Source organism: Cnephaeus nilssonii, assembly GCF_951640355.1.
Source record: "Cnephaeus nilssonii genome assembly, chromosome: 5".
NCBI lineage: Eukaryota > Metazoa > Chordata > Mammalia > Chiroptera > Vespertilionidae > Cnephaeus > Cnephaeus nilssonii.
Window position 1 is genome coordinate 104886957 of NC_137076.1, and position 22123 is coordinate 104909079.

The 22123-nt window shown below is 58.1% G+C and overlaps 1 protein-coding gene across 1 annotated transcript in view; it reads left to right on the plus strand.

The window, feature by feature from the left end:
• Nucleotides 1–20061, plus strand: part of NSG2 (neuronal vesicle trafficking associated 2) — a gene marked incomplete at its 3' end in the record, with an annotated part of 32628 nt that extends 12567 nt beyond the window's left edge. Inside the window, exons 3-4 of the mRNA XM_079772732.1 lie at nt 17767–17877; nt 19870–20061. Coding sequence (XP_079628858.1) covers nt 17767–17877; nt 19870–20061 — 303 coding nt within the window. The remainder of the gene's footprint in view (nt 1–17766; nt 17878–19869) is intronic.
• Nucleotides 20062–22123: the final 2062 nt, after the last annotated feature.

The following is a 22123-nucleotide window of genomic DNA, read 5'->3' on the forward strand; positions in this document are numbered from 1 at the left end:
CTGGGAGCTGAGTGCTTCTAAAGCTGATTTTGCAATGGGAGGGGCTGGTGCTGTGGGAGGGGCGGTGCTGTGGGAGGGGCCAGCACTGTGGGAGGGGCCTGTGCTGTGGGAGGGGGCGGTGCTGTGGGAGGGGCCTGTGCTGTGGGAGGGGGCGGTGCTATGGGAGGGGCCTTGCTGTGGGAGGGGGCGGTGCTGTGGGAGGGGCCTGTGCTGTGGGAGGGGGCGGTGCTGTGGGAGGGGCCTTGCTGTGGGAGGGGGCAGTGCAGTGGGAGGAGCCGCTGCCATGGGAGGGGCCTGTGCTCTGGGAGGGGGCGGTGCTGTGGGAGGGGCCTGTGCTGTGGGAATGGCCTGTGCTGTGGGAGGGGCCTGTGCTGTGGGAGGGGCCTGTGCTGTGGGAGGGGCTGGTGTCATGGGAGGGGCCGGTGCCGTGGGAGGGGCCTGTGCTCTGGGAGGGGGCGGTGCTGTGGGAGGGGCCTGTGCTGTGGGAGGGGCCGGTGCCGTGGGAGGGGCCTGTGCTGTGGGAGGGGGCGGTGCTGTGGGAGGGGCCTGTGCTGTGGGAGGGGCCTGTGCTGTGGGAGGGGGCGGTGCTGTGGGAGGGGGCGGTGCTGTGGGAGGGGCCTGTGCTGTGGGAGGGGGCGGTGCTGTGGGAGGGGCCTGTGCTGTGGGAGGGGGCGGTGCTGTGGGAGGGGCCTTGCTGTGGGAGGGGGCGGTGCTATGGGAGGGGGCAGTGCAGTGGGAGGGGCCTGTGCTGTGGGAGGGGCCTGTGCTATGGGAGGGGCCTTGCTGTGGGAGGGGCCGGTGCCATGGGAGGGGCTGGTGTCGTGGGAGGGGCCTGTGCCATGGGAGGGGTCTTGCTGTGGGAGGGGCCTGTGTTGTGGGAGGGGCCGGTGCTGCGGGAGAGGCTGATGCTTCAGGAATGCCTTTGTAGCCTTCACCGCCAGGCAAACCCCTACTCATCCCTCAACACCCAAGTCAGGGGCTCGGGGCTTGTGCGGTCTTCCCCCTGCCCGTGCGCAGTCTGTCCTTCCTCCTGGGGGTCCCGGCACCTGCTCTATGACCTCCATTCTAGCACCAGTTACAGTGGTGGCCCCATGGGGTGACCTGCCATGTGTCCCACTGACTTGAGGCTGGGATGGTGTCTTCTTCATCTTTGCACCCCGAGAGACTCGCCAGTCCCCGGCCCCCCAGGCACAGAAAGCCGTGTTTAATAACTGGGCACACAGGGGTGAGCAAACAGAAAGTCCCCGCACCCCGACAGGCACAGAGCGGGCTGCCCGGACTCAGGATCTTATTTAAAATCCGGGCCTCGCTTTGCTTCCTGCCCGCGAGGCATTTTCATCAACGTCTCCGCCTCACGCCGCTCCTGGGGAGGTGAGACCCCATTTTTAGCTTTACCGCTCGCTTCTCCTAATTTCCATCCAAGCGCCAGGGGCCGCCTTCTGCGGCTTAGGATTCTAATATTTGCTGACAGCAGCAAATGGAGATAAGCTGTTTTACTTTATTATCTGCTGCTTGGTTTTTATTGCTCTCCTATTTTTTTAAAAATTATTTTGAGGAGCATTTAGGTAAGTTATTAAAAACAGTGCCTGCTGGGTGAGGAGCAGTCCTTACCTGGCGGGGAAGCATTTGCATGAGGGGGGGGCCCTTCTGGCTAGGGTTGTGTTAAACATCAGGAGGAAGATGCTGGTCTGTGTTTGTGGCTGGTGCTTTCTCCGGCCGATGCAACTGTGCTGTTAGGGGGACCTTCAAAAACCGATATTGTCATTGATCATTGAGAAGCAAGTGTGGCCTCATTTATTTTCTCCTTAACAAACCACGTATGGCGCTGCGCCGGGAGGAACATGCTGGGGTGTGCAGGAGGGGCTGGGTGATGGGTGACCACGCGGGGCCAGGGAGGCTGCTTCCAGGGCCAGCTTCTCATCCTCCTGGGTCAGACCTGGCCGGACTGGCGCCGGGACAGAGAGCGCCACTTGTGTGTGTAGCCGGAGGCGTGGGGAGTTTAGTGAGTATCCTTCCCCTAGGCGCTCCTGCAGGGAAGGGCTCCCCAGGGCCAATGATTATAAGTTTGCAAGCCAGCTGTTGACCAACTCTGGTAGGAGTATTTACACCACAGAAACGGGCAAACCCTACCAACCATGCCCCCTCCACTCCCCACCCTCAAGCGCTGTTCCCCACACTCTGTCGGGAGAGAGGCAGCGTGGGAGCAGGGAAACGTGGATTGGGGTGGACACTGTGGGTCCGTGTGACCAAAGCAAGCCATGTTGCCTCTGTGTTCCCGTCTGTAAGATGGATAATGACGTCTATGCCAAAGGCCCGCTGTGAGGACTGAGAGAGAGAATATAAGCTAAACTAAACGGGAAAGTGGTTGCTGGAATACTAACATTTGGCTGCCTCTCACTGCTATTTGAAAAGCATTAGGGTAATTTTCATTTGGCTTTTTTTGCTTCTCTCTTCCCTTTAAATATACTTTTGGCCGAACCCTGAAATGCACTGAGCCCAAGGAAAATACAAAGCAAAGCCTTCCCGAGGGAGAAGTCCCACGGGGCCTGCCTCGCAGTCCCATCAGGCGGTGGGAGGGTCAGCCTCCCGCCTTCCTCATCCTCGGGGCCTCCATGGCTGTAATGCGTAATTACATTAAATGTGATTTTTTAAAATTATGATGTTTAAGCCCCTGGAACTGTCAGGGGGAGACAGGTCCTAACAAAGTGACTGTATGTGCAGCTTGTGGTGTCACCACCATGTTCTATAATTATAGGAAAACTAGTTGTCATAGCAACTGCCACACAGACCGAGCCTCCTTCTGGAGATGCTGACAAGCTCCCAGCGCCGGAATCCAAGCCGCTCGGAGAGAATTGGGTTCCCTGAGGGGTTCAGCTCTCTCAGGAGATAATCACGAGCTCATTCTAGCTCCACATCCCGAACCTTGTGGCACGTGCAACCTGGGAGGCTGGTGCAGACGCTGGCTCTGAGCGCACCGGCTGTGTGACCTTGGGCCAGTCGCCTCACCTCCATGAGCCTGTTCCCTCTTTTGTAAAATGGGGTACCCGGGCCCCCTTCGGAGGGTAGTTGTATTGATTATGTTTGTATGTGCCTTGCAGATGGCCTGCGCACTACCATCTTCAATGTGTATATATCAGACACCTGCCATTAACCTCTTCACTGTGAACAAAGAAAAAGAAAAATGGCTGAATTAAGGGGCTGTTTTCATAATCTTTATTATGATAATTATTAATCTTGATATTAATCTTGTAGCTAGGTAACCAAGTTAGTAAATAGAAATTCGAGCATGAATCGTGCATATTAGGAAGAGGGAGGGAGGGAGGGAGAGAATATTCGGCGAGATGGAACCGACTTCCATCCTTCCAGTATTTTCCTGTTGGCGCGTTCCTCTGAGGCTAAGAAAAGAACCTCTCATCTCTTGTCTCCGTCTCTGGGCCTCCTGGTCCCGTTTGTAAAAGGAGGAGTCTGGGGGGCTGGTCCCGAGGGCTCTCTGTCTGATGTTTGACGACATGGTTCTCAGCCCGGGAGGACTCTGCTCCGGGGGCGTTTGGCCGTGCTGGAGACACTATGGTTGTCAGGACTGGTGTGTGGGGGTGGCATTTAATGGGTGAGGCCAGCAATGCTGTTCAGCCTCCAAAGGGACAGGAGGGTCCCCATAACAAAGAACTGTCCTGCCCCCACCTGTCAATAGTGTCAAGGCTGAGAAGCCCGGCCTAGGATTTGCCGCCGGTTATTGGTCTAAAAACAGAAATCACACCGCTGTCAACCCGCCAAGGCGCGTCAGGTTTGGCGGGTGTTCAGGTTGTGTTCCCAGCCATCTCCCGGATAATTGAGGTCCCAGGAAAACCAGTGAAGATAAAGACAAAAGACACCCAAGGGCCTGGGGGGCTTCGTAAGAACGAGAGGCTATGGGAGATGGGATAACCCATTCCTTTGCCTCTTCTTTTCTCTCGATGCCGCATAACTCTCAAAGACCAAACGTGATTGTTTTCATGGGCAAACACAATAAAACGTAGAGTGCAATTTTAGGTCCATAAATAGCTTTACTGTGATTTTTCTATGGAGGATAAAGGTGAGTCTTGTGTAGATTCAACAGGACCCTCATTTCCAGTTTCAGTCTTTGATTTTGATATTCCAAGTCGCAGCCAATGTGTGTCTCTTCTCAAAGTGACCACTTCTTTCTCTTGCTTGAAACAATCCTGGGGCCTCCCCTGGCTTCCGGGTGGAATCTGGGCTTCTTGGTCCATTGGACCGGGTCCTCTGAACCTGTCTCTTGCTCCTCTTCTGCCTCCTCTCCTTCCCACCTTTGCATCCTTCCTGCCAACCGAAATTGCTCTTGGAATCCTGGACACACCACCCTAGGTGGCTCCCACTCCTCAGCTTAGCTGTTCCCGCCACCCTGAATGCTCCCCCCCCCTTCATTGTCTAGTGCACACCTGTTCATCTCATAGTCCCCGCCCCCCAAACATCACCTCCTATATGCACCTGTCCTAATAGCTGACCGTTTCCTCCTCTGGGACCTTACCACTGGGGAGTTTGTCAACTTGACCTCTTCGTGCAGTTCCTTCCTCACCTGCATTTTCCCATGGCCTGTGGACATGGCTCTGAGGACAGTTCTACATCCCCTATGACTATCGACCCTGGGAGGCCAGTCATTTTCCTTTTAAAGTAAAAGGAACACAATTACACAGGCAAAATCCCAACAGTATAGAAAGGCATAAACTGGAAGTAAGTCTCCTCTATCTCTCTCAATAATCCTTCTCACCCCAAATATCCATTGTCTATGCCTGTGCTGTCCACAGTGGCTATGTGTGCTTCAATTCGTGAAAATGAACCAAAACTCCAACTTTAATTCCTCAGTTGCACAAGTTACATTTCAAGTGCTCAGTGGCCATGTGAGCCTAGTGACTCCCATGTGGACAGCTCATGTCTATGGGCCATTTCCATCATCGCAGGACGCTCTATCCGACAGTTCAGAAATAGCTTCTGATGTTCTCACATGAGGCATTTTCTACACGTCAGCACATATATCTTTATACACGCATGTATACATTTGAAATCCTTTTCATTTTCTCAATGGGACCGTTTCATACACATTCTTCTGCACCTTGCTTTTTCCTCTTAATGATGAATCTCAGCGATCCGTCTGCATCAGCACATGGAGGTCCTTTCTGTTCTTGTTAGCGACTGTACTCCGAGGATGGTCCCAGTTTCCTCAATCAGTCCCTCATTGTTCTAGCGCTCAGTCCTCTGCAGCGAACTTCCCAGCTCCCTAGTGTGTGTCACACACATACACACACACACACACACACACACACACACACACACACACACCTTCCATAGATTTTGAAACTATATTTGGAGGGTATGAGAATATTTATCTTAAAAGTCTTGCCAGAGACTATGTTAATCTCCAATTTTAATGGATTTTGCCACATTATCTTCCAAAATTGTCCCACCAATCCTTCTTCCACCGTACCTACAAATGTGTTCTTCCCACACTGTTAGTTTTACCAATCTGATGGATTGAAAATGGCACCTCAGCCTTGTCTAAATGTGTCTTTCTTTCATTATTGGCGAGATTGAGCCTCTGTCCGTGTGCTCATTGACTCTTGACCTTGGCTTCTTGCCTGGAAAACATTCTGTTTGGTTGGAGCACTTGTTAATTCTTCCTACTGATGTGCATGGCCTCTTCCCACAGCTAGGGACTTAGTCATTCTCACTTGTTTGTTCCTTTCTCCGTTGTCCTCTGCCTTTTGGTTTTGTTTATGGTGTAACTTCTTTTCCAAGCCTGTGGGATTTCTTGCTTTTGCTTTAATCACAAACTCCAGAAGGCATAAAGGAAAATATTGATACTCTATAAAAATCAAGGCCTTCTCCCACCCTAAACTCTTGTTTTCTTCTGGTGCTTCTTTTATTTTATTTCTTATGTTAAAATTTGGATTCATCTGGAATTTGTACAGAGTAAGCTGGGAATCCAATGTTATTTCTTTGTGAATGACCAGTGGCCAGTTGTCTGTGGTCACCGGACTTGACATGCCACCTTTTTAAGACACAGATTCCAATATGTATTTGAGTTTACTTCTGTGCTCTCTTTTCTTCCATTGGTCTGACAATTATTTGGTATTGAAAATCGAGACAATACCAACTTTTCTCAGTTACATAGTTTAATAATACATCTTAAGATCTACGTAAACTGTTCTTCCCCCATTCCTTTTACTTTTCAGAAACTCCTTACCCATTCTTACATGCTTGTTTCTCCATATAAATATTAATATATTATTTAAGTTCTAAGAATCATGCTACTTTTTAATTTGGGCTTCATAAATTTATAGATTAATTTGAGAAGTTACATCTTTAAAAATTTGAGTCTATCTAGAAACAAGATTGAACTTCACATCTGTTGAAGTCTTTGTTCAGGGTTCTGATGAGCTTTGAAATCATCTTTACAGTCTTATTTATTTCAAAGCATTTCACTTATTTTTTTGTTGATATTATAAAGGGTACCTTTTTCCATTATATATTTAAACTGGTTGATATTTATACTTAATAAAAATGCTTTTGAATCTTGTACATTTTTGGTAGGTATAAGATTGGTATTAGTGTACAAGTAACCAACTTTTCTTATTGTTTCTAATAATTTGTTTTAAAATTTTATCCTTTGGATTTTCTACATATATAATTGTATCATCTGTCCATAATGCTAATATTGCTTCCTTTTACTGGTATTTAGTCTTCTTATATTATTTCTTCTTTTCCATTTTTACACTCCTGATGTCATTTTCTTATCCAATTGCATTGGTCAGTACTCTCTGTCTACTGTTTCTAGTGTTTGACCATGTACATTTTGAGGGATTCTTTTCTGCATTAAAGGAGAGGATTGTATGGTTTGGCTTCTTTGACCTCGTATTATGGTGAATTATGCTGATAGATTTTTAAATATTAAGCCATTCTTACATGTCCTCCTTCGGTCGTGGTGTAGCACTGAATTCTGTTTGCTAACATATTATTTAATTTTTTTCTTTATTAATATTGTGAGTTTGTGTTGTGTGTGTTGTTGTTGTTTTTCGTGTGTGTGTGCTGTCTTTGTCAGGTATGATATTAGTGTTATGCTGGCTTTGTAAAGAGAACATACCTTTTTCTTTCACCAAGCTCTGGAAAATTTGAAAGAATAGAAAAATAATCTGTTTCTTCAAGTTTGTTTTTTAAACCAAAAAAGAATTAACCATTAAATCATCTGGCTTAGTGAAATTTGGAAGGGTACAGGTGGTTTTCAGTAAACATGTGAAGAACTAATAGACAAATTCCATTTTGTACCTAGGTACCCCTCTTGAACTATGACATTTTGAAACGAACCCATTGTCATCTCTTAATTGTAACTCCCTGCAGAGATGTTGCTCCAAGTGGCCCCATTCAGTCACTAAGCAATAACCGAGCAGCCACCACCGAGGGGTAGGTGGTGCGGGTGACTCATGGAGTCCCAGACGCGGCCCACAGGTGCTGTCCCGGAGGGCTGGCTGCTGCTGAAGCCCATGCTCTGAATCTGATCTGTAAGCTGCCTTGCGGAGCACGGAATATGGACAGAGCTCAGGGCTCTGTGCTCAGTTACTGCGCTCTCTGCATTAGTCACCACTGGACCCTCAGCACAGCCCTTCCCTGCAGCAGCACAGCCAAGGCAGCGGGTCCTTGCCTTCCTGGGCAGGAGCGCTCGATGCTGGGCCGCCCTCGTCTCCGGGAGGGGAGCCGGTCGGCCTGCCTCACCCACCCGCTCCCTGGTCTCCGGGAGAGGAGCCGGTCGGCCTGCCTCACCCACCAGCTCCCTGCTCTCCGGGAGGGGAGCCGGTCGGCCTGCCTCACTCACCAGCTCCCTGGTCTCCAGGAGGGCACCTGCCTCACCCACCAGCTCCCCGTGTGGCTCGCTTCTCTTTACCTCCCTGAGCGTCAGGTTTAACCTACGAGATGAGGACACCAATGTTGTGTGTAGACTAGATGAGCTATCAGATGGAAAGCAGCAGGGCGCAGCGGGCGCCTGGTAAACCTGAGTCCGCCTCCTTGCTTTGGTGGCTCCCCGATACCTCGCCCAGCTCCGGACTAGGATGAGGACCGTCATGGGCTGTTTTTAGAGCCCAAGCCTTGCCTGGTCTCCCTATCTCCCCACTTCACCCCCTCCAGTCAACTGCCAACCAGACCGCCAGAGTAATTTCTAAATCTCAAGGGTGCCCCGTCCGTGAGCAGCAGCCAGTACACACCTGTTAGCTCCCTGGCCCCCCCCCCCCCCCCGTTTCCACACCCCCGAGCTTGCCTCTGTTTCCCTTCCCAGCTTCCCCCTTCACCATCAGGCTCCGCCCTCAGCGCCAGGCCTTTGCACAGACTGTTGTCTCTGCCTGTCACCTTCCCCCCATCCCCCCTCTCCCGCTACCTCCCTCCCCCAGCCCCCAGCCTCCTACCCCCCCCGCAGCCCCCAGCCTCCTACCTCCTCCTCCGCCCAGCCCCCGTGCTGGCTTTATCTCAGTGCTTCTCACCTGGCCCTCTAAGGGCTCCTGGGGCAGAGGCTGCGTATGGCCTCTCCGCCTCCCGTGTGCCCGGCCCGGGCCCGTGGACGAGGTGTTCTGCCAGCATCTGTTGTCAGGGACACAATTAGTCTTTGGGTCACATGGTAAAATATGAATGATTTTCTCCGTTTCAGTTCTCAGAGGAGCCCTCGGGAAACGGTTCTTTAAAACACGAAAATGAAGCCAGGAAAATCAATTGCGCTCCTCGCTGCAGGAGATGAAGGCAGCGTGACTTCCCCGAGCCTCCCAGGGCACCAAGATGTAGGGGGGCGGGGGGAGGCACCTTGCGTTCTAATGTGGATTTCAAGCGGGGCCCAGGCTGGGAGTCACCAACCCGCTCAGCCGCCTGTGGAATTCAGGGGCACACGGTGTGGAGTTCAGGGCACACGGTGTGGAGTTCAGGGGCACACGGTGTGGAATTCAGGGGCACACGGTGTGGAGTTCAGGGGCACACGGTGTGGAATTCAGGGGCACACGGTATGGAGTTCAGGGCACACGGTGTGGAGTTCAGGGGCACATGGTTGTAGAGTTCAGGGCACATGGTGTGGAGTTCAGGGGCACATGGTTGTGGAGTTCAGGGCACACGGTGTGGAGTTCAGGGGCACATGGTTGTGGAGTTCAGGGCACACGGTGTGGAGTTCAGGGGCACACGGTGTGGAGTTCAGGGCACACGGTGTGGAGTTCAGGGGCACACGGTGTGGAGTTCAGGGCACACGGTGTGGAGTTCAGGGGCACACGGTGTGGAGTTCAGGGGCACATGGTTGTGGAGTTCAGGGCACACGGTGTGGAGTTCAGGGGCACACGGTGTGGAGTTCAGGGGCACATGGTTGTGGAGTTCAGGGGCACACGGTGTGGAGTTCAGGGGCACACGGTGTGGAGTTCAGGGGCACATGGTTGTGGAATTCAGGGGCACACGGTGTGGAGTTCAGGGGCACATGGTTGTGGAGTTCAGGGCACACGGTGTGGAGTTCAGGGGCACACGGTGTGGAGTTCAGGGGCACATGGTTGTGGAGTTCAGGGGCACACGGTGTGGAGTTCAGGGGCACACGGTGTGGAGTTCAGGGGCACATGGCTGTGGAGTTCAGGGCACACGGTGTGGAGTTCAGGGGCACACGGTGTGGAGTTCAGGGGCACATGGTTGTGGAGTTCAGGGCACACGGTGTGGAGTTCAGGGGCACATGGTTGTGGAGTTCAGGGCACACGGTTGTGGAGTTCAGGGGCACACGGTGTGGAGTTCAGGGGCACATGGTTGTGGAGTTCAGGGGCACACGGTGTGGAGTTCAGGGGCACATGGTTGTGGAGTTCAGGGGCACACGGTTGTGGAGTTCAGGGCACACGGTGTGGAGTTCAGGGGCACACGGTGTGGAGTTCAGGGGCACACGGTGTGGAATTCAGGGGCACACGGTGTGGAGTTCAGGGGCACACGGTTGTGGAGTCCAGGGGCACACGGTTGTGGAGTTCAGGGGCACACGGTGTGGAGTTCAGGGGCACATGGTTGTGGAGTCCAGGGGCACACGGTTGTGGAGTTCAGGGGCACACGGTGTGGAGTTCAGGGGCACATGGTTGTGGAGTTCAGGGGTACACGGTTGTGGAGTTCAGGGCACACGGTGTGGAGTTCAGGGGCACACGGTGTGGAATTCAGGGGCACACGGTGTGGAGTTCAGGGGCACACGGTTGTGGAATTCAGGGGCACACGGTATGGAGTTCAGGGGCACACGGTGTGGAATTCAGGGGCACACGGTGTGGAGTTCAGGGGCACACGGTGTGGAGTTCAGGGGTACACAGTTACACGGTTGTGTTCAGGGGCACACGGTGTGGAGTTCAGGGGCACACGGTGTGGAGTTCAGGGGCACACGGTTGTGGAACTCAGGGGCACACAGTGTGGAGTTCAGGGCACACGGTTGTGGAGTCCAGGGGCACACGGTGTGGAGTTCAGGGCACACGGTTGTGGAGTTCAGGGGCACACGGTTGCGACGCCCCAGCACCTCGCACGGCCTCTTTCTTCCTTTTAAGTGACAGTGAGCTGGCTGCGCAGCCTTGCCCACGGTTCACAGCTAAACCCCCGCGGCCTCGATGCCCCCCTCCATAGTGGAGGGAAGGCCGGACGTGGACGGGAGGGTGGGTGCTGATGGCGTCTCCCGGGCCCAGCCCCGAGCCGCTGCGTTTAGCCTCTCCTTGGACCTCCAGAGCGGCCCCGGGGACACCACTGTCATCCCTCTCTCTGTGCAGAGGGAAGTCCGCGCCCGGGACACAGCGACCTGCCTGCGCCACGCGCGTTGGGGGCCGCTTGTGCCTCTTCTGCGCAGCCGCTGGTTATCGTCGCTGGAGTCTGTGGCTGTTTTAATGGCCCAGGTCCTGTCTTTGGTCAGGCTTCCGGCAAACCCAGAGCCAACTTAGTGCCCCTGGTGCAGGTGCGGGCACTGTGCTGAGACCTGCCTCCAGCTTAGGGACATCCTTCACCCTTCCCTCCTCTGTGAAATGGGGACATAGTGACCATACCTACCTCAGGATTGTTGTGCGGACACACGGAGAGACGTGTGTCCACACTGGAGGCAGCCCTGGGCACACGACCATCTCCCCGGGGGTGTCGGGGCTATAAATCCTGGGCCTGCACGGTGCCCGCAGTCATTGCTGGAACCAGAGAGGGTGGAGGACAAACAGGATGAATGAAGCTGGTCAGGTGGCACTGACTGACTTCCCACCGATTGACTGATTGATTGATCAATCAGACAAGCCCTGGGTCCTCCGGCGAGGCCCTCAAGAAGCAAACAGCTGGGTTCAAACTCAGGTCTCGCCCAGGCAGGTGTCAAACCCGCTTCCTCAGCCGCTTGCGTGGGTTCCCTCCGAGCCCGGAGCTCGAACCTCCCACACGCTCTGCTTCATTTTCCGAAGCAGGAAGAGGCCCTGACCCGAACCTCCGCTCCACCGTGGTTTTCCAAACCTGCAAAGGGCAGCTCCCCCTGCAGGGAGGGATGCTGACCCTTCGCTCTGGGTCGTGACACCCCTTGCATCCCGCCTGCTGGGCCGCTGGGAGGGAAGGGCCGAGAGGTCACAGGTGAATAAGCACAAAGCCCGACCCGGACCCGGTCCCGGTGCGCAGCCACGGAACCGGCTGAGGGGAGGTCGGGTCACCAGGGCCAGCCCTGCCCTAGCGCTGAGCGCAGAGGTCTCCGCCTGTGGGCGGGCTGCTGGCTGCGGGGCTGACTCTGTAGTCAGGCAGCTTATAAGGGACAGGCCTCCCGTCCTGAGGAGCGGGGGAGCGTGGGCGAGAGGCTGGGCCTGGTTCCTCCTCCAGTAAAACCGGGAAAGTTAATTAAGGCTGTGCCTCAACAGGCCGTTCTGATGCAATTAGGGGGCCCAGCTGGGCAGCCTGCTATTTCAGGGACAGGAAGTCAGCGCTGGGCTCCACAGGCCACTGCCTGAGGCAGACATTTCAACAGGGATCCAGCGCCGATGCAGATGCGTTGCCCGGCCCTGGGGGAGCCTCACGTCGGGTCTGTGGGAGTCGCCTGTGTGCCTGGCCGGTGTGCCTGGGCCGTGGGCTCTCCAATGAATCCCACGTCTGCAGGTAGGGTGACTGCGGCCCAGAGAGGGGGTGCCACTTGCTTAAGTCACACAGCCAGTCTGTTCCTAGAGCCTGCTCCTGCCACCTCCCACCGGTTCCCTCCTAGCCCTGCACCCGGGCTCTGAGCAGCCTGAGGTGAACTGCCCGCTGCCCGTACCCGAACCCTGGGCAGCCTTTGGTGTTCTTAATAAGCTCGCCTGTAATCAAGGGAGCAGTGAGGGAGCCGCCGCCTGCACGCGGGGCGGACTTGTAGCCACAGTCACTCCCGTGGGGACAGCGAGGCCGGGTGGCCTCTCAGCCTGCCGGGTCTCCCTTGTCACAGCAGCCTGCCAAGGTGGGTGAGGGCCTTGTCTCTGGACCACTTTCTACAAAACGCAGGCGATGGACAAGGTCGCAGCGGACGCTCCAGCGCCTCCCCTGGCCCAGCAGCCCGGGCAGGAGGAGGCCCCGGCGTGTGGGGAGATGTAGGAAGAAGGGGCGCAGCCTGGCCTGGCTGTGACCCCAGGAGTCCCGCGGTAAGACAGTTTCTGCACGGGCTCCCTGCGCCAGGCTGCACACCGGGGGCCTGGTGGCAGTAGATGCTCCGTAAATGCCAGGTCCTTGTTCTCCGCACCCCCCTCCGCCTCTGCAGGAGAGGGCGCGGGGGCTATCTCCTGGCCCTTTAACCCCCGCCCCCCCCCCCCCCCCCCCCGCCACTGGCACCGTGGCAGGTCGCAGGTGCTGCTGGTGCTTCTCCCCGACTCACCTCGGCCCATCGACCGGCTTCTAGAACAGACGGGGCAGTCTGGTGTCAGCCTTTGCTGCCACCTGATCCTGAAGCCACACTTGGAAACCTTGTTCCCTGTGAAATAGGTTTAAAATGAAAGCATAGATTTGCACCCACTGCCCCCAGTCTAAGAACTGAGAAGTTTAACGTCCAGTTTAGGGTCTCTGTCTCTTCTTGAAAAGCGGAGTCGGCCATTATCTGGGCTCCTCCCGTCCTTGCCAACAGTCGCCGGGGGAGCTGGGGCGCGTTCCCTCCAGTCCCCTCCAGCGCCCTCACGCCCCTTCCTCACACCCGGACTTCCTCTGGCTCACGCCACCCGTCCGCTCTGGGCTCGCACGCAGTCGGTGACTAGGAAGGCGTGGCTCCTTCCTGCCGGACTGGCGGTCTGGGTCTGGGTGACGTGCTCAGGTCTCCTTGGTCCTGGGCCTCGGTTTACGGTTTATAGAGCCACCCCCTCCTGACGCACGGCCGCTGCCCGTCCTGCAGGAGGCGCTGCCCCGGCTTCTGTCCTCCGCTCCAGGGTGACGGGTGGTGTGAGCTCTCAGTGAGAAACCCGGAGGCCGGAGCCTGAGCTTTTCCATCAGCCAGCCCGGCCCCTCGTTCCTCCTTTTAATGCTCAGGCCAGAGCGAAGGAGACTGGGAACTGAGCTACAGCTCCGGCATGTTCCGGTGTAAGCCGAGCCTCTTTCTTTCAAGGGTTCCACAAGTATTAATGCATTGCTGGGCCCCCCCCCCCCCCGGTCTCACCTCCCCCTCCTTCCTGCAGGGGTGCCCCTGGGCTCTGAAAGAGACAAGGTATTGCTCATGGAGTCTGAGGCCACAGTAAGAGTTCCTGCACGGGCTCCATACGCCAGGCGTGCACACCGGGGGCCTGGCTTCCTGTCCTTCCAAAGGGCAGCTCACCCAGGGGACTCCTCGGGCCCCCGAGCACGGGCGCCTTAGTGGGTGGGGGCTTCCCCGGGAGCTGGCCCGCGGTGTGATGGTGCAGGCCCTCGGGGTGGGGGGACAGCCGCCCTGGGTGAGGGCGCAGGGACAGCCTCGGGCCAGCGGGGCCCAAACCCTGCGGCTCCGGCGCCGGCGCCATGGCTGAGTTTCCTCAGGCGCCTGGCCTTTGGGTCTCCTGCTCGTCATTTACAAAATGGGAAAGATGAGAAGACCTACTTGGTCGGGCTGGTTTTAAACATTATGAGTGAGAGATAAAGTTAAAACAGCCTCACGTGGTTGGTAATTCTCAGTGTCATCCTAATCTTTCCCAATGAGTCACCTTGGCTGTGGGAGCCTGGCCTCCCTGTCCCGGCGGAGCCCAGCGGGGGGTTCACAGAGCAGACGCCCACCCTGGCCGGTCCTCCATGCCGGGCTCGGCATGGCCACCCAAGGCTGACATCGTGGCAGAATCGTTCTGACCCATTGGCTGACGGAGTCCCCTTGGTGTTGGTGGCACCACGTGGGCACATGGAGCCTCTCGCACCGGCTCTGGGAGAGGTGGGAGCCTCCTCCGAGCCAGACCCCAGGCCCAGAGGGCCAGCCTTGTGAGCAGACCTTCCCAGGGCGGGCAGCCCAGGCCCGCGCGCTCACCCTTCTCTGGGAGCCCCTCCAGGACTCCTGCCGGGGGAGTGTGTGTGCCGGTGTGTGTGTGTGTGTGTGTGTGTGTGTCTGTGTCTGTGTGTGTATGTGTCTTTGTGTGTCAGTGTGTGTGTGTCTATATGCCTGTGTCTGTGTGTGTATGTGTCTTTGTGTGTCAGTGTGTGTGTCTATATGCCTGTGTGTCTGTATGCTGGTGTGTGTGTTGGTATGTCAGTGTATGTGTGTGTGTCTGTATGCTGGTGTGTGTGTGTTGGTATGTCAGTGTGTGTGTGTGTGTATGCTGGGTGTGTGTGTGTCTGTGTGTATGTGTGTGTGTCTGTGTACAGGGCGGGAGGGGTGAGGAGGAGGGACTAGGGAGAGACCCTCCCTCTTCCTGGGAAGACGCACACGGAGAGCGGGGCCGGCATGCTGCGCCCCCAGCGTGGCTGGCTGTGCGGACCCTGCGCGTGCTGTCGCCGTGCGGCTGGCGTGGTTTCACCTGTGCGGGGGCTGTGGCGTGTGGAGCAGCTGCGCTGGCCCAGAGCCCACTGGCACGCGTAGCAGAGCCACGCACTGGAGCCGGAAGAAGACGATTTCTCATTTCCCCCCAATTTTGCTGACCTGATTTTCTTTTCTTTATCAACTCTGCCAAGAAAGGGGACTGAGGAATGGAAGCAGCTTAATGGAATGCGCTGTGTGCTGCAGGGCTGGTGTCTCCATGGCGACGGGATGCAGGCTGCATGCAGACGTGGGCTGAGATGCACCGAGACAGCTGTGCCTCTGACGGGGCCGGGTGCACGGATGGCCTCCTGGACTCCGTGGAAATGCTGGTTCCTGGGCACTGTACCGACAGGGGCCCGGGATCTCGGGGTGCAGGGCCCAGGACTTTGTATCTGATCTACCTCCTGCCATGGCTCTGAGGCTCAGGGAGTCGCAGGCCCCTGGTGTCAGGCCATGAAGTCAGCCACGGGGGACGTGGCGCACTCTCAGCCCCATCGCCGACTGTTCAGAGGAGTCATTTCGGGAGATCCCTTCCGTGCTGCAGGGGCCATGGATGGGAGGACACGCCCACCTCAGGTGCTTCAGCCCCGTCAGCACAAACCACCAGCAGACCCTTTAGCAGGACCCACGGGCCCTTGGGAGCCCATGGGGGCTGTAGGTAGTTGGGGGCACAGGTCATGGCTCATGGCAGCACAGTGTAACTCCTGATGGTCCTGGTGCCGAGGGAACCCCTGACCCAGACGCAGCCCTGCGATGCCCACTTGCAGGGATGACAGCGACGGCAGCGGGAACGTTCGCCAGTCGTTTTCACATTCGCGCGGTATCGCCACGGTCGTCCCTCGTGGCCGTGTGTGTAGACTGGTGCGGTGGTGAGCCGTTTTCCAGATGGGAGAACTGAGGCCTCCTCGGTTCTGCTGGTCCCGGCAGGCATGCGAGGAGGTCCTGGGCCCCAAGGGGTAGAAAGCGAAGCCGCAGGAGGACACAGGTCATGGGGGACGCGTGTGCACAGGAGCAGGCGGCAAGCGAGTAGGACCACGCCTGCGATGGTGGGGGTCGTGATGGCTGTTTTCCTCTTGGGGCGATGAATTCTTAATAAAAATAACGCTAATGTAGTCAGAGATATACTGGCAGTAGGACATGTGGTGGATCGGGACTTCGACCCGAGTTGCTAGCCTCACTCTGCCCCACGCACGTAAAGCCGTCCAGTCCCTCAGCCTCTGAAAGCCCGTCTGTGAGATGGGCACAGTGATGGTACCCACCGCACAGGCCGCGAGGACGCGGTGGGGTGACTAACGCACGTCTGCACTCAATGCGTGTGACTGAGGGTGTGACCTCGGGCAGGCCAGCCCCGGGGCTCCGTGCACCGCCCCGTTTTGCCTCCCAACATGAGAAAGGCATCAGAGTCACCCCGTCCAGAGAGAGGTAAACTGAGGACTCCCAGGGCCAGTAACTCCCCAGGTCACAGCGAGGGGTGGAGCGGGCTTTGCCTCGGGAGCCTGACCCAGAGGCGCTGGGAGGCGGCGGGGACCCGGGGTCCCTGGGGCAGGGCCTCTGCAGCGGCTTGCAAGGTGCAGGGTGGCTGAGTCTGTCTGAGTCCAGCTGTCACATGCCAAAGACAGATGTCCGCGGGCAGCTGCTTCGTCTCCCACAAAGCGCCAGCTCCCGATGCGATGGGCCGGCTGCCCCCGGGCCCCCGTGTGCCCCTCACATACAGGGCGGGTGGGGGCTGTGGGCCCGGATGCTGGGGAAGCTCCCTCACCTCTTCAGCTCGGGCTTCCAGGAGGCTCCTTACAGGGCAGGACCCAGCGAGCACTGGCCACGTGGCTGAGCTCCATCTCCCTCCTCCCTGAGGCCGGAGGGCGGGGCTGAAGGTCCAAGCTTGGCCAAATATATACATTTCTTACGATCCCGCCACAGCACACCATCCTACAGCTGCATGCACACACGGACATGGTCTGACCGTAGGGTTCAGAAGGCTCCCCAAGTCCATATTTTAAACCTTTGCCAAGTCCTCCCGTCCGGTGCGCCCAGCTGCGAGTAAACAGCCCCATTGTGGGGAGCAGCGCCCCGCTTCCTCCTGTCTGCACGCCCCGGCCTGGGTGGCAAGGAGAGGGCATGGGGACCCCCAACGTCGATATTATTATTGTTTTCTTCTGAATCAAAACACCCTCCTCTCCATGAGAGGAGAATTCCATGTTTCTAGGCCAACTGACTCCGTGGGCCACCAGCTTTTGAAAAGAACCTGAGAAAAAAATATATAAACAACAAAAAAAGAAAAGAAATGCAAAAATAAAAGAAAGAAAAAGAGCATGAGACAAACACACAGCTGGGTATGGAACACCCGACGCGTGATGTCCTGGGGCTGGGCCCCACCGGCTGTGCACAGGGCCGGGCCGGGCCAGCCCCGGGTCCCGGGGAGCCGCCGGGTACCCCTCTCCCATCGACCCTCACCACCCGGTTTGTTCGGGGCTGTGTTGCTTTGGAAGTTTGCTTGTCCTTCGTGTTCGGTAGGGGGTGGGCTTTGGCTGGCAGTGGGCACCAGCAGAGCAGGGCCGGGCCTGGACTGCGGTTCTGAACAGGCCTGTGTGGTGGCGGTTGTGTGAATCCGTGTGGGGGATGCGGAGGCCGCAGGTGAGAAGCGACGATGGCGTGGGCCAGGGTGGAGGGGACCGAGGGCCAAAGAGCGCAGGTGGTTTGCTCAGGGGCACACTGCAAGTGAGCGACAGCCCGTCCCTCCCCCGCCCCGCCCCCACCTCCAGGCTTCGAAAGCTGCAGGCCTGAGGCAGGAAGCCGCTGGTGACCCCGTTCTGTCCCCCCAGGTCACCATCCTGGTCAGCCTGGCCCTCGCGTTCCTCGCCTGCATCGTGTTCCTGGTGGTGTACAAAGCCTTCACCTACGACCACAGCTGCCCGGAGGGCTTTGTCTACAAGGTAAGGGCCTCCCTCCGCAGGTGAGTGGCCGGGGCACCGGCAGCTTCCGTGGGAGGGTTTATCGATGTCTTCTTCTCATCGACGCCCAGATTCTGGGTCCGCCCCACTGCAGACGGTTTAAGACGTGGCCAAGGGTTTCCCACTTGGCACGAAGGACTGGTCTCCGGGGGACGCTGGACGAGGTGGTCTGCTGTGACGCATCGCAGCGAGGGAGTCCCGCTCCCTCGGGAGACACTGCCCGTCCTCGGGGCGCGCTCCGGGGCCAGGAGCGTCCTGGTCTGAGGGCTGCCTCCTGTCCCCACGGGCCCCGCAGAGATGGGTGACAGGCAGCTGCTGAGGGGTCCCCCAGGCCTGCAGCCCCACTCTGATCTCTCCTTCCCTCCAAGACCTGAGCTGGCGGCATGGCCCCGGGGCGTCTCCTCTCCCCTCTGAACCTCAGCTTTCTTACCTGCCAAGTGGGCGTGGATCATCCGCCCACGGTCTTTCCCGAGACCTGAAGGAGAGAACTCAGTGCAGTCAGTCAGCGAGGGGCCTCCTAGATCAGCCGTCACCAACCTTCCGCCCCGGGGACCACCAGGGCCCGGAGACCACCGGTTGGCGACCGCTGTTCTAGACGACCGCTCTCCACAAATGTTCGTCAGAAGAGAGACGGTCTGATCTGGATCTAGAGCAGGGGCATTCGCCTTCATAAACTACCCTTTCCTGGGAGCCACGTGGGACGTTTCACACACGTTCCCTCCGTGGAGCTGCACCCCATTGAGAAATACAGGGGTTCGCCCCATTTCCATCCAAGGGAAGGGAGTGAAGGGCGTTTGGGGAGCAGCGGTTTCTGAGACATCACCCAGCATTGCAAAGTGAGGGAGTCGCATGTGGAACGTCCCCTTCAAAACAGGTTCCCCGGGAAACATGTGCCACGTGCCTCCCGAACACGTTCTGAGCAGGAGGCGGGCTCTGGGTGATGGGGACACCTGTCATCGGGGACAGGTGCCCACGCTGCGGCATAGCCACACAGGGGACTCCGTGCTGAGGTGACAATAGGCGGGGGGGGGGGGCGGGGGGGGAGGGCAGACCCGGGAACCCCCTCCAGGATGAGACGGAGGAAGAGGCGCTGCCATGTGTGAGGGAAGGGGCGGGGCAAGTGTGCTTATATTCCAGAAAGAAGCTCCCTAAGAACACACTGGAAAATGAAGGAAATGGGTCCTTGGGGGATGGTTAGGCCCAGGGCTCAGGGACTCGGAGCAGGCTCCCCAGCACATGTCTTGCTGAATATCTGCCCTTGACGTAATTAACAAATAAAGAAAGAAGAAGAAATTCCTGGACGTTAAAACAAGCTCAACAAAGAACTATATCAAGTTGGGGACATGAACTCATAAAGACTTTAAATATTTCAAATGACACTCTGTTCCCCCGGTGGGATGTACATTCTAAGGACACAGAGCTGCAGAGAAAGCATTCAAGTCCGTGGCCATACACTGGCGTTGTTTTGTGGCCATTTGCTGTGTAATGTGTGGCAGGACAATGCAAATGTATAATTACATCAATGTGGTCAGGAACAAGGCTTTTTAAAAATATGTACTTTTATTGACCTCAGAGAGGAAGGGAGAGGGAGAGATAGAAACATCAAGGATAAGAGAATCATTGATCAGCTGCCTCCTGCATGCCCCCTACTGGGGATTGAACCCGAAACCCGGGCATGTGCCCTTGACCGGAATCGAACCTGGGACCCTTCAGTCCACAGGCCGATGAGCCAAACCGGCCAGGGCGGGAACCAAGGCTTTGATGGAGAGGAGACACAAGAGCAAACTCAAGGAGATGGCGGGCCACAGGCTGCGGGCGGTGCGCGGGGGTGGCGTGTGGGAACCGCAGGTGACCTGGTGGCACCACGTCTGTCGCTGGGGAGGCCGGCGGGTGCTGTCCCCTGCTCTGTGGCTGGGCCCCGGGCGGGGGTGGGAGCAGGGTGTGCGCGGTGCTGACCGGCTCTCTCGTCCCCAGCACAAGCGCTGCATCCCGGCCTCCCTGGACGCCTACTACTCCTCGCAGGACCCCAGCTCCCGGAGCCGCTTCTACACGGTCATCAGCCACTACAGCGTGGCCAAGCAGAGCACCGCGCGCGCCATCGGGCCCTGGCTCTCGGCCGCCGCCGTCATCCACGAGCCCAAGCCGCCCAAGACCCAGGGCCACTAGGGGCCACCGCAGCCCGGGGGAGGGGGCAGGGGGGCCCCCGCTGGCTAAGCCAAGCTCCAGTTACCAGACAAGGCTGTTCCCCTGGGGTGGGGGGCGGGGGGGCTCCCCTGAACTTCCCTGTGCTGGCGTTGTCCAAATCGCTTTCTTTTCGTCCCTGGTATTGTCGCTTCTCCCCAAGTCAGGCTCGTGTACAAAGGCATGTTGCGTGTTGACCGTCCCCATGTAAGACATGTTCAAGGCCACTGCTTAGTGTTTGTTAGGAAACATGGAACACAGGAAAGGAGACAGAGCACCAGCAGGAAAGGGTGAGCGGGCTGCGTGTGGGGTGGAGGGTGGCGAGGACCCTCGGCTGCTCAGATGAGGGGCCGCAGCTTCGTGCGGGCTCTGGGGGTGCGGGACCCGGGGGGACACAGGCGGGGCTCTGTGGGAGCCACAGCTCCCAGCAGGGGTGCCCTGCAGGTCGGCACAGGTGTGTGAGGGTTTCTGGGTTCCCAAGCCCCCTGGGGGGGTGGGTGTCTGCAAACAGGAGCGGGCGACTCCCTGCGTCTTTCCTGGTGTTTCTAGACCCTCACCTGGGCGCTGCCCACGTTCCTGACGGGCCGGGAGGCGGGGGGTTGGGGGGGGGGCGGGGAGACTGCAGAAAGAGCGCGGGCAGGACGGCCTGAGACCCTGGCCACGCTGTCGGCACAGGCACCCGATTTTAAACTTGTGTTCGGTTGTTTGTTTCCCGAAGTGCTGATAACAATGAGAAGAACAATGAAGGTCGCAACCAGGAAGCTGGGGGGGGGGGGGGGAGACCCGAGGTGGGGCTGCAGCCAAGCGAGCTCGTTCTAAAGGAAGCACAAACTCGGGGCCCCTGCCCACGCCGGGGTGTCGGCAGGGACATCCAGCCAAACCCTGAGCTGGCTTAGACGCTCCTGACAAGGAGGCGGCACTGGCCTCAGCCCGCCTGCCCCCCCCCCCCGGCCCTGAACCCCTCAGCGCACCACGATGCGCCCCACAAACAGCCTGGGGAGGCCCCTCTGCGGCCTGGGCTCCCGGCTGGGAGGTGTCGTTTGAGATGAGATTTCCCCGCGGAGCTCTGACGGCCAGGCCCGGCCCGGGGGCTGCTGTGTCGCCTCATCGTGCGCAGCAGCTGGTCCGACAGCAGCGGCTCCCGGCGTCCCGCCAAGGCCACCGTGCCCCTCTCCTCCCGCCTCCGCCCGTCCGCAGTCACCCACACCATCCGTCCTCCGAGCCCATGACAAGCTGTCCCTGGCCCAGCCGCTGAGCGCTTTCTATTTTGTGGTGTATTTTTGTCCGTAGGTAGCAGAGGCTGAAGTATTTTTTGGTGTAATTCTTGAACTTTTCTGACAGGAAACAAATAAAGATAGATGTGTCTGAGAGTCGTGGCCTTTATCTGCTGCTCGGGGCCCCGGCGGGGAGAGGCTGGGGCAGGGCCCCGGGGCCAGGGGGACGCTGGGGGCAGGGTTCTCGAGGCTGGGCCTGGAATTGGGCCGGGGGCGGGGAACCTCCATCCTTAGGCCTCGGGGACCTGAAGCGATGCTGAGGTCAGGAGCAAGAACCAAGAGAGGCCCCTGGCCACCTGCCTGCAGCCCAGGTCCAGCCCTGTGAGCGCCTGCGGGCGGGCTGTGCGGGGCCAGGCACCCAGCCCTGTGAGCGCCTGGGGGCGGGCTGTGCGGGGCCAGGCACCCAGCCCTGTGAGCGCCTGGGGGCGGGCTGTGCGGGGCCAGGCACCCGGCTCTGTGAGCGCCTGGGGGCGGGCTGTGCGGGGCCAGGCACCCGGCTCTGTGAGCGCCTGCGGGGCGGGGGGCGGGCTGTGCGGGGCCAGGCACCCAGCTCTGTGAGCGCCTGGGGGCGGGCTGTGCGGGGGCCAGGCACCCAGCCCTGTGAGCGCCTGGGGGCGGGCTGTGCGGGGCCAGGCACCCGGCTCTGTGAGCGCCTGCGGGGCGGGGGGCGGGCTGTGCGGGGCCAGGCACCCAGCTCTGTGAGCGCCTGGGGGCGGGCTGTGCGGGGCCAGGCACCCAGCTCTGTGAGCACCTGCGGGGCGGGGGGCGGGCTG